Source organism: Miniopterus natalensis, chromosome 4 (assembly GCF_054644295.1).
Source record: "Miniopterus natalensis isolate mMinNat1 chromosome 4, mMinNat1.hap1, whole genome shotgun sequence".
Taxonomy (NCBI): Eukaryota; Metazoa; Chordata; class Mammalia; order Chiroptera; family Miniopteridae; genus Miniopterus; species Miniopterus natalensis.
Window position 1 is genome coordinate 16,621,860 of NC_142084.1, and position 12,451 is coordinate 16,634,310.

The following is a 12,451-nucleotide window of genomic DNA, read 5'->3' on the forward strand; positions in this document are numbered from 1 at the left end:
CCATATCACAGTTAAAGTACAGTGAACAAAACAGCTCAACAAACCGTAAGACAAAAAAGTGCAGGTTATTAATGTTTACATGCAGTTGATAAGCATTCCAAATGTCACATTATGCACTGTAAAAGCTCAACTTTACTATATGGAAATAAGAAAAATGCACCTTGGGGAAAGGGGAAAAGCAATTTAATCATTTCCAGTGATTTTTGTAAGTAAAGAAACTCCTAACTATTGTACGGTCACCTCATATTTAACATTGTATGAATATTAAAAGCAAACAATTTAATGGGAAAATGCACAGTACAATGGAAATAGCTTGTTATTCAACACATACAGTAGATCTCAAAAACAAAGACAACACACTCAACCAGGGAGCTTAAAAATATCAAATCAAACCCAAAGAACCAGCAGAAAAAAAATCCTTCAAAAAGACAACTGTTTCACCTTCCTAGGCCAATGCTTTACAATACGAGAAGCACTGACACCTTCCAGCTCCTACAGGTGATGTCTCCTACATACAGCAGTTAGATCTAAATGTCTGGATTTGCCAAGAAACAATTCCATCCCCAGAACTCTCTCTGTCAAACAGGTCCATTTTACAAAAACCAAAAAACAAAACAGAAACAAAAAAGCTTTCTACAGAACTCCAAACCAAAATGTACTGTTTAAGGCATCTTTTTTTTTTTATAACATTTTCTCTTCACTCAAAGATGATAGTCATGCAGCAGTTTAATGATAAAAATATATTAATATTTTACTATACAGCAGCAAGAAGTTAGTTGTCAATTAAAAGCACACAAACATCTTTAAATGAAAACCTGTAAAAAGACTATCGTTACAAACAATTTCAGTTTGGAGGACACCAAATTAGTAAAGTGCTCTCCTAAGCTTTCCATTTTCATACCCTACACCTCGAATATATGAATTATAGAACATACTTTTGATAGAAGGCTTGTACACTTGGGGAACACAAATACACTTAGCATATAATGTAGCCAGTAATAACTAGCACCACAGCTACATGGAAATCCTTTACATATACCAACTTAACTTGGCTTTCTCTTTTAAAATGAAACTCAGAATCCATGGCTCAGTAGGATAACTGTAATTGTGTTGCTCTGCTTTTTAACAGGTCTACATAAGTTAATAGCACTGGCAAAAACCAAAGGATAGCTTCAGACCTCTTACAAGTTTAGGAGACAGTGCTAGTGACCACAAATAGACTCACTACCTGATGTCCAAGTACAGGTTCACTGGAAATTGCTGCACGTTAGTTTTTAAAATCTTTCTACACATAATAAAAAAAATATATTATGAACGATACAAGTACATCTCATATACACAATAATGACAAAACACCTACTTGGTCAAAGCAAACAGATGCAGAAAAATATTATGGGAGATTTCCTTTTTCTCTCTTTCTCTTTTTCCTTTTGCTATCTGAATAACTTTGGTTCCAACCGTAAAAATCACAACTTAGCAAATTTCATTTAAATGCCTTTTTTAATAATTTCTTCATGTTCACAGAAGTTTCACTGACCATTTTTATATGTTTAAGGTCCAGATGCAATGCATATTGTATAAAAGAGAGCACTTATTGTTTACCTTGCATGAATTAAACCTACGTACCTTTAACTCTACAAACTTCTGCATAACATTTAGACAAAGCTCAGACACACAGCATGCCTAGCCCTCATATATATACACATCTCTAATCACAGGTATATAGGGTGTCAAATATACTATAATAACCTCCATGTAAGGTTTGAAATTTGGTAACAAAATGAGAAAAACTAAAAATATTATTTTACGTGTTCTAAAATATCTCTTTTTTGTGCTAAAGTCAAATGTTAGCTCAACATGAAAAGGACTTTTATATAATTCAGCAATATTATAATCTTGACCATTTTGCAAACACTTTTAATAATAATAGCTTAAACGTGTACAAAAGTTCTTGGTTAATTAGGGAAATAAACACTCAGTTCTTTATATTTTTAATCAAGTAGGAAACACAGTTCATATAATGTTATTACTTTTTGTATTTTTTTTTTTGTTTTAGCAGCTGCTTACTGTTTTATATGGTGGATAAAGTGGACAACATCCAGCGATGGGTGGCAAGTCAAGAAGAGAAACTGTCAGTTGGTGGAGGTTCTGTGGGTGGTGCTCCCTTGGAGTTAAGTTGGTTTTTTTTTTCTTTTTTACTTTTTCTTTTTTCCTCTTTCTTTACAGTATATTTTCTCTGTGTGCGGCTGTGTGTGTGTGTGTGTGTGTGTGTGTGTGTGTGTATGCACGTGTATGGGTTTTTTTTCCATTCAGTTTGATCAATCTTCTTCCCCTTCTTCCTCACCCTGCAGTAGCAGGGTGGCAGCGGCGGTCTCCTCCTGCTGCTGCTGCTGCTGCTGGTGGAGTTGCTCACAGGCAGCTCGCTTCTCCCTCTGCTTCTCTTGAATCTTCTTCATCTCCTCCGAGTATTTGCAGAAGGTGTGTCCGAACTTGGCCCACACCTTGTAGGGCACGGTGATGGAGTTGCGGTAGGTGGGCTTCACCTCGCTCACTCGCATAAACACACCGTACTTGTTGGAGCCCACATCAAAGAAGAAGCGCTTGTTGTCCACAGTCAAGGAGGTGCCCTCGGGCAGCTCTGCCGGCTCCTCCTCCACTCCGTAGTCGTCGATGAGCTTGGCCAGAGCATCACGGAACTCGATGAGCCCTTGTGCGGGCAGCGCAATGGTCTGGCCCTGCGTGGAGCCCAGGCCGGGCCCCCGATTGACCGTCTGGCGGATGCGCAGGAAGCGGCCGCGCTGGTTCTCCTTGAGATCCATGTAGTACTTGCGGTTCTCGCGCACCAGGAACTCACTCTTGAGCGCCCGGCGCGGCTCGTCCAGTGCCTGGGCCAGGTCGGGTGGCTGGCTGGGGCCCAGCTGCGCGTAGTGCTCGATGAAGTCGCCCAGGTAGTCGCGGAACTCCACAGCCACTGACATGGAGAGAGTGAGGCGGCTCTTGTTGCCGCCCGCGCCCACCTCAGCGATCTTCAGGAAGCGGCCCTTGGCGTTCTGCTTCACGTCCAGGTAGAAGCGCTTGTTCTGGATGTCCACCCGCTTGGAGGCCAGCTCCTGCGTCTCGTGCTGTAGCCCCCCCGGGGCCCCGCCGCCGCCACTGCCGCCGCCACTGCCGCCGCCGCCCCCGCCGCCACCACCGCCCCCGCCGGAGCCCGAGCCTGAGCCCGGGTGCCCCAGGGAGCCGCCCGAGCCCAGCGCCGCACCACCCTGCTCGCTGCCGCTGTCTCGGTCCGCCATGATGCTGCGCTCCGCCGCCTGGCCGCCGCCGCCTGCCGCTCCGCCCGCCGCCGCCTCAGTCGCCTCAGCCGCCGCTGCTTTCCCTCCCCGGCTCCGCCTGCTGCCGCCGCAACCCCCACAGCCAGTCAGCCACTCTCGCGAGATCTGCGGGAGAGACGAGACAGACGAGACCCGGTAACAGGGCACTGACTCCCCAGTACAGTAGCAGGGCGCCCTACTGTACGCGCCCACCCGCCCGCGGGGCACGTGACCTGCGCCCCCTCCCCACTGCCGCCCCCCCCCATCCGCCTGCCCGCCAGGCGGCGCCCACCCCTGGCCCTCACCCTACACCCCTGGCTGGGAAGGGGGGGGCAGGACGCGCCGCGTCGCAGCTGCTGCCGCCACCACTGTGGCTGTCGCTGTTGGCCAGACCCTGGGCGGCCTTGGCCCGGGGAGTTGGGGGACTAGGGGTGAGAAGAGGGCTACCATACTAAGCATAGGGTACAGGCCTGAGCTCTGCTTTCCAGTGACCCCAAAGAGATGTGGGAGCAGGGGCCTGCGCAGCGCAGCTGAGCCCGCTGCAGAGAGGTACACCGAGTCACGGCCACCCCATCCCCTGCGGGCCCCAACAAGACCCAAACCCAAACCCAGAACGGCCCACACGCCGCCAGGCTGGGCTGTCTCCTACCGCAGAGCCCTGGCCGCAGAGGCGGGTGAGGAAGAGAGGTGGTGCGGCAGTAACCCTTAGCTGCAGAAGGGGCTGCCGGGGATGAGGTCGGGGCGCCGGCAACAGTGGCGCGGAGCAGCAGACACCTAGCCGGTCCCTCCCCTCGCTCCCGCCGCTCCCCCTCCCAGCGCAGCGGCTCTGGCCTCAGATGATCCCGCTCCCCCCTCCCCCCAACCGCAGCCCCGCACAGTCGGGCGGGCGCACTCACCGACGGGGGGGAGCTGAGCACAGGGCAGCAGCCGCACCAGGGCCGGGGTGCCCGCAACGCCTGTTCCCGTTGGCTCTGCCCTTCTCCCCAATCAACAATCAAAAACAAACCCCACACTCACCCAAAAACCTTCCACCAGCCCCCTTTGGGACCAAGGCTGCCTGCCTGCCTCCCCCTCCTCCTTCCGAGATTTGGGGAAGGGGGGCAACTCTGCTTAGGGCTGAGCCCAGCCTGGGTTGCCGGCCAGCTCTGCGGATGAACCAGGCCCTGAGAGCCTTCAGCCCCTAGCCCACTCTTCTACCTCTCTGAAAGGACCCAGAATGGAGAAGAAAACCAAGCAGGCTTTAGGATATTCACGGGCTAAAAATGCCAGGAATTTCCTGGGAAACGCAGTTTCTTACGGGATTCATTAACACAGGTTCACTCATCAATTTTACCCCTCCCAGAAACTCCTGAGTGTCAAGGAGAGCCCCCACCTCTCAAAAAGTAAAACATTAAATGATCGCTGTTTTTTAGACAGACAGCTAGGTTACCGACCATTAGTTAACCAATGAGTCTTTGGACAGTGACAGCTAAAGGGGTTGTCTCTGGTCTCAGAAATCATTGATTTTTCTCTTCCTAGATTTGAGACATAATCTAGGGCCTATTTTCCTTTTCCCAGATATGTAGCGAATGTTCATAACTACCTCACTGCAGTCTGCAGTCCTAGCGGCTGTGGGGAAGCTAAGGCCTATCTCCAGAGGACCTCCTGTCAATGCCCCTACACTCTACCCATCATCTTCTACAGGGGGCTCAGAAGACACAGACCTCACAGCCCCATTCCTGACTTTCTCAAGCATGGACTGCTGCCTCCATCCTAAGAATATGCTTATCCCATCTGTGGGTTCTATTCCCATTGAACATCCTGCTACCCCAAAGTAAGGAGACTTGCCTCCCTCGCTCTTAGCCCCGGAAACAGCTGAGCACATGGTTGCCCAAGCTTCCTGGGAAAGAGAGAGGTAAAAAGAGGACTAATGATCAAGAAACCCAGACCAGTCCAAGGCATAAGCCTTGTCAATACTTGAGCCTTCAAAGTCCGCTAATACTTCCCTTCACATCCTAGGCAAACCTGCCTGCTAAGTATTCATGGCTTCCTTTTTCTCTTAGCAAGGGCCCCATTCTATCCAGCATTAGTTACTTCAGCTCTGGACTGACGTTTGCTACTCCCGTTTAAGAGAGAAAAACAGGACAAAGCACCCTGGCTACTGGGGGTAGTCCTGTGAGCCAGCTCTAGAATCACCCACCTGTCCAGTGGTCCTCGAAATGACTCCCTAATGGAGAAGCCCACTAAGAGAGAGAAATCTAGGCTTTGGGCACCATAAAGAACTTTCCCTTAGTTTGGGGGGCATCCTTCAGTATTATATAGTCCCCTTTCAGTGCTGATATTTCTGCACTCCCTCTCCTGTCGGGAAGGGGACATAGGAACTGTTAGCGCACTTTGCGCCACACACACAAAACTGTGTGAAGAAGCGGAAGCTCTCACAGTAGCGATCAGGACCCTGGATAGACCCCAGCCCAAAACAGGGATGCAAGGACTAGGTGGCAGGGTCTTTGCACAGAACACTGCAGGGTATTACGGTCCCACTAGTAAGCTGAGGCTAGGATCTGATGAAGTCCGAGCTAGAAGAGTCGCTGTTCTTCCTCAAGGGTTTATCTTGCGCTGTACCAAGCCCTTGCCCCCTCAGGAGAGCTCAAAGCAGCAACAAGGCCAATGGGATTACGATGAGGGGGCACGAGCCCGCCAGTCCCGGCCATTCTTCTGTGCTAATGATCGCTTCCCCCAGGACAGAAAACTAAGGCTTTAAACTGCCAGCCTTCTTCGACCACCTTTGGAGTCTAAATTTCTTGCCCTGTCCCAAACGATTATGTCCAGGGGTTCTGAAGCGGTTTTAGTTTGGGAATGTTCTCACTTTCTAAAAAAGTGTCACCAGGACAGAAGCAACTGATGAAGTTTCTAGACAAAACACAAATTAAATATCATTTGTATCCTTAAACTGAGAATTTTAAGCTCAAATCATCAAGCGACTGAAATCAGGATCTCTCCGCATAAATATGTACTTACTTATTTTCGCTAATTATTACATATGTATACAATTTCTGCTATTATAGACCAGCCTCTCACCTACTTTTTAAATGTATCTAAATAGCAAAAAGCAAACAAGAGCAATAATGCCTTTTTCAAAATAATTAAATGATAAATTGGATATTTAGTACATTTTTTCACTACTCAAACAAGAGTTAATTTCGGGATAAGCCTGTAAATCTGGGCTTTTGGTCAGCCTGGGAGGGGACTGATGAAAGGTAGCTGTCCTTAGGCTATAGAATACAGTAGCCTTAAAAAGGCAGTCTGAGAAGAATGAATATTGACTCAGAGAAAGTCTTAAAACAAAAAGTTTAGAACCTTAAACAGAATTTCAAAGTTAGATTTGCGCCCTAACATTGAAAATCCATTGGAAAATTTGTGGATTTAAAATGACTTCTAAAAAAATAAAGTAAAATGACTTCTAACCATTTGTTATCTACCTAAACAATATACTAAATTGGTAAATGAAAAGCCAGTTTTAGTGTCTAGCTGTTTGAATATGTAATTTTGAAACAAATAGTTGTAAAATTAAATTTACAATTTCAATACAATGTAGGAAAGACAAAGGGAAAACGAAATATATTAATGTGCAACAAAATATCCGTGGTAATGAAAAAATCATAAAAGATTCCCGTTCTCAAAGTTTGCTTACATTTTAAAAAATGATGTCTCTATATTTCCTGTGCTTTTACGAACACTACACACATTTTGAAGAGAAGAGATTGCTTTATTTTTAATCCCATTATCTGTCTTTAACAAACCCTTACCAACAAAAAATTGTTTGCAAGTGAAACAGACATTAGGCAGAACAAGAAGGAAAAAAGCCTCAATTTTCCTCAGCCTGAACTATGGGTGATTCTGAAATAACCTAATTCAGCTTTGGTTTTTAAAAGTAAAAATTAACACACATTTATAAAATAAACTTGGAGAGAAGGAATCTACTTCTGGGTAATAAATCCTTTTGATTATAGTTTCCAACAGAAACAATATGCTGATTAATATTTCACAAAATCACAGATTTCCAAAATAAAAGAGAACAAGAATATTAAAACTTATGTTTTCAAGTACTGCTTAGGTTAAATGCCTGTCTTAAACCAGACAATTATCCTCAATACCCAAATCATTAAAACTAACTGGAATGTTGTACTGCGAGTGTTCAAAGTGGAGGAATTACCCATTTCTCATGGTTATCTACCAGAAAAATTATGGTTAACTCTCAAGTAGATCTTAACATTTAATGACAACAACAAGGACTAATAGTAATAGTATTTCAACAATCATTTTTTAAAATGCATATCCCCTTTCTATAGCTCACCTGAACTTTAAAATTATGCCTCTTCAATGCTATTTTAATGTTTAGGATTAAAGATATGAATTAAACATTTAAAATCTGAAGAGAACAATCCACGTGATAGAATCCTCGCATTTCACAAAAGATTTTCATTTTAAGCATTTACAGAAGAGTTAAATGCACCACACATTCTAATTTCCACAAAAATTTTCAGAAAACCCGACATTTTATGTATCCCAAAGATCCAAACAGAACCAATGCAAATGTCAACAGCTCTCTCTCTTCCGGCTGCTACTTAAATGGTTTTACTAGCACCCAAAGGAATGAAATCGGCAACTCTCTCCACACACTAGCCAACACTCCAATTTTCAAAGCCGCAATTTGAAAACGTCAGTTTGGGAGGGGAACAGTGGGGGATCTTGAAGTAATAAAAAAAAATTCCTTTTCTTCCCTGACAGTCTACCAAAAGATGTCAAACCGAATTCAGCCTATTGCAAAGCACTGGGACCTCCTTCCAGGGACGGGGGACACAAACATAAACACCGCTTCAAAAAGCTGCCCCAAAGCGCCTGGTGCGACAGAAACCTAAGGGGCCCTGATAAGAACGAATTAGAACCTTCAAGAGGGTCCGCAGAGACAGCAAAATGAAGGTAGCATTTACTCAGGGGTAGACAACAACGAACCAAAGAAAGTTGCCCCAGTCGGACTCTTGGGCCTCCCTCTATCCAAGTTCAGGCTCAAGGCAGATACATATTTGTGTGTGTGTGTGTGGGGGGGGTCCCTTCCCTACGTACATCTCAGCAGCCTCTGCAGCCCACTGTCGCTCAAAGGGAAGCCCCTCCGGCTTCACAACCGTTCCTTCCGCCCCGACAAAGGCAGAGGAGGCTGTTGAACTGACCTAGCGGCAGCAAAAATGCCTTGCCTGGGCCACCCATCCTTGGGCCTGGCTTCATCTTCGATGTCAGCATCGATGTATTATTTTTTATTTTTACAACGCATCCTGGGCGAGTATATGTATTGCGCGCGGGGGGTGGGTGGGTGGTTTGAACACGAGAGAGGAGGAGTTGGTAGTGGAACCTAGAACCCTCCTTCCTTTCCCCTCCTGCCAGGGTTGCTGTGCGGGGAGTGTCCGCCACGTTTGGCGCACTGTCCCAGGCCCCCGGCGAAGGCGGCAAGGGAAAATGGGGCTTAGGGACTGCTAAGCAAACCGCACCACTGGTGGTCTCCAGCGCCTGTGGAGGTAGGATTGTTTTCTTTCCTTTAAGGGGCGTGTGATTTTGTTCTTTTTTGGAGGTGTTCGTTCGTGCGCTGGGTGGGTGGGTGGGGGGGTGTTGCTGCACTGCCTGGGTCCCGGGAGGGAGGGTGCGGGGATGTCTACAACCGTACAGTAATTATTCATGGGGTATAAGAGGGCGATTAGAGGGATGGGGTGGGCGGCACCTCGAGTTGTGGCAGTGGCAGCAGGAGAGGTCGCGAGGGGCTTACCCGGGCGGGCGGGCGCTGTCCTGCCGCAGGTGAGGGAGGGTGCGCGCCAGGCAGGCGCAAGCAAGGGGGGAGAGGAGGAGGGCGCGCGCGCGCACACCTGTCCTGGACAGCGGCGCGAGCCGAGCTGCGCCTCACTTGAGCTCTGCTGGCTCCGGAGGGAGGAGGGCGGGCTGGCAGGCGGGGGCGGGACGCCAAAGGGAGGAGGAGGAGGCGACTCGGACTGCTGGCTCGGTCTCGCTCGTTCTCGCTCCCGCGGGCAAGCCCCGCTCACACCCTGCTTCTCCCGCTCACTCACAGCCCCCTTGGCTCTCCCTCCTCCTCCTCCTTCCCCTGCGGGATCCGCTCGCCGCCGCCGCCGCTGCAGACGGCAAGTCGTGGCAGCCAGACGTCGGCGCGTAACCCGGCGCTCCGTGCGTGACTCCCGGCGACGTCAGCGCGCGCCCCGCGCTACTCACCATTTCTCCCCCCCCCCTCCCCCCCGTGGCTCGCGCCCTCCGCCCTCGCGTTCCTCCGTTTCAGTTGCCGCGGCGGCGACCGCGGAGCGCGCTCCCTCCGCCCCCATCTTGCGCGTGCGCGCGCCCTCGCCGCCGTTGGCGCGTCAACAGTCTGCGGCCCAGGCCTTAAGGCGCGTCCGAGGAGGGGGCTGTCTGCGGCCTCTTCGCCCGCACTTCCTCCGTCCGCCGCCAGTAGCGGCCCCTGGAGGACTTATCCCTTCTTGGGCTTTGAAGGCCGAAGCCAGACTCAAGCAGGCTTAGAGCCCTGTAAGGCCTGCGTCAGCTCCAACTTAGGGCCCTCAGCGCCGTAGTTGGTGCTGCTACCACCGCGTCATCTTCCCCCCCTTCCCCCCTCCGGCCCTCGTTCCGCCCTCATTTCTCTGGAGGCAGTGGGCCTTTTATCTCCCCGGAGGGTCTCACCTTGGCCTTCAGACGCCCGCCGGGAGGGGCCAGAAGGGCAGAATTAGCATAGAGGAAAGTGGCTAGACCTGGTTCAGGCTCTAGCCCCAGGAATCCTTGACAGGAAGCGTGGGGCTGCTGCCCAGCCTCCCACGCAGTGTAGGTGAAACTGGGCCCCTTTGAGGGACTGTGACTAAGGACAAAACTCCGATAAATATTATTTATGCGTCCTTGGGCCAAGAGGGAGAAAGTAAAAGGGGCGAGTTAATTTTAATAAATTGCTATGCAGAAATTGAAACGCAGCACTATAAAATGCCCTTTAAGAGCTGTCTTGAAATCTTACCAAGTTTAACAAGATTTTTGGTGCGTGGCAACTTTTCCCCTCGCTTTGTATGCTGTCACATCTCCATTCCGCAACGCTGCGCACACGGAAGGTGGATCAGTAAAAAATTATCGGCTGCAAAATAAATAGAAAACTGCTCTCACCAACTTTATCATGATTTTAATTTCAGAGAAATCAATCTGTGATTTAGGAAAACGTAGTCACTGTGCTAACTTGCTTAACTGGGTGTATTTTATTTGTAAGTTACTTTGCAATACACCGTAAGATACACTTTTCATTAGGCAATAGTTGACTTTTAAACTCACTTATTATAGGACTTTTTCCAAGAAGCTTATCTAGTTAACCAGCGAGACAAGTAGGAGCAAAGTTGAAATTAACCCCATTTTATAGATGAGAAAATTGAGTTACAGAAATATAAGTGTTCACAGCTGCAAGGAGCCTGTCACTGATAGGGGGAAACACCGTAGGTCTATAATCACCAGCCTTATCCACTAAACCGGAAATCCCTCAAATGCTTACTTCCAGGTATCTTTTAATGCCCCCCCTTACCTCCCCTGTGTGGTAGGCTGTGCCTAATGTCTAAAGGAAACAACTTTGGGAGGTATTCCTGGAGACCCCAAATCATAGAGGATTCTAAAAGATTTGAAATTTGAGCTTGAAATCTTCTGCCACAGAAAATTGCAGCTCAGCACTAAGTTATGGTGAAACAGTTCGACTTCCGTAATAACCAAATGTTTATTAATGCCTAGTTAGAGGTGAGAAAATGTTCAAGACAGGTTTAAGAATAATGGGTCATTTCCTCTGAACTGATTCTTTATTCACCTCATCTTTAGGTGGCAGCACTACTATATAAATATCTTTTAAACGGCAGCCTTCTGCAACTTGATATCCTAAAGAGTGTTTTGTCCTCAGTGCTTCCGACTATATTGTCAAGATTAGAAGCCAGTGAAAATAGGAAATCATAGCTGAGAACTGGAATACTAAGAAGGTTCTAGAAGAGGAAAAATAGAAAGGCTTTCAGAGAAATTATTAAAATACATGGAGGTACTCTGGGAAAAGATTAGAAACTTTCCCCCCAAAACCTCCCCCCCTTTTTTTTAGCTATATGAGGAGCAAACATCTTTACTGTGAACCCGATCTCTTATTGAAACATAGTGTGAGCTAACCTTCCAAAGCAAGCCATAGTTTCTCAATACGGCATATTTATCAAACATTTACAGCTTTGAAGTTGCTAGTTGTATAGTTGCCATTTTCTAACTACAATTTTAACATTTAGGTGCAGTTTTCCTCATTAAATTGCATCAAGTTTATGAAGATCCCAAATAGGACCTAATTGTTGAACCTTTTAAAAGAGAAGAACTCCTCTTGGCTTCTTTTCTCACTTCCTAAATTGTTCAGATACAAAATAAATGATCACTCAAATTCAGAAAAATGAGAAAACAAGCTAAACCAAATGTAAAATAATATCAATTTACAGATATTCTATATCTTAATTTTTCTCACATTTTTTAGGGTAATGAGTTGTGCTATATGGGGGTTATTTGGCGCAAATGTTTTCTAAGTAGCTTTGTAATTTAGTAATTTAGTTCTCCCTGTACCCCTTTATCCGAGCAACCAAACAAAATTGAATTTACATGCATTGCAAAATAGACTGCATTAGGTTTATGGCATAAACATAACCATCAAGGAATATAGAGGTATGACCATCACAAGCGAGAAATCAAGTTATTTCTGGATAGAGGTTAAGTCTTAATAAAGTCTTTCTTGACGGCAGTTTTCATCTTTCTCAAGTCAAATTTGGGAAAGGAATCTCAAACAAATTGGTAGAACTCAAACTCAGCAGTATTATGTTAAGATTTTTGAGCTCTCTGGTGCCAGCAGATCATGCAGCCTGGAGGCCTTGGCTCCAAACTTCTGCCAACTCCATTTTGGCAGTAAAGTGTTCTGTTGAACAAAGTTTGCACGTGTTTGGGGTGTGAAGTGGTTCCTCAGGCATTTATCTGGTTTTATTCCAGTTTTGGGACTTGAGGAACTGAGGGTCAAAAACATGAGACTTGTGTGGTTCACATGTGCCCCAACACAGGCTATGCTAGCGATCTTGAATTTTCAT

At 47.0% G+C, this 12,451-nt stretch overlaps 1 protein-coding gene across 1 annotated transcript; it reads right to left on the reverse strand.

The window, feature by feature from the left end:
• Nucleotides 1-253: 253 nt before the first annotated feature.
• PURA (purine rich element binding protein A) lies at nucleotides 254-3,293 on the reverse strand. The gene has a single exon (XM_087816338.1). It carries the CDS (start codon nucleotides 3,291-3,293, stop codon nucleotides 2,319-2,321), a length of 975 nt encoding a protein of 324 aa, XP_087672464.1. The 3' UTR covers nucleotides 254-2,318.
• Nucleotides 3,294-12,451: the final 9,158 nt, after the last annotated feature.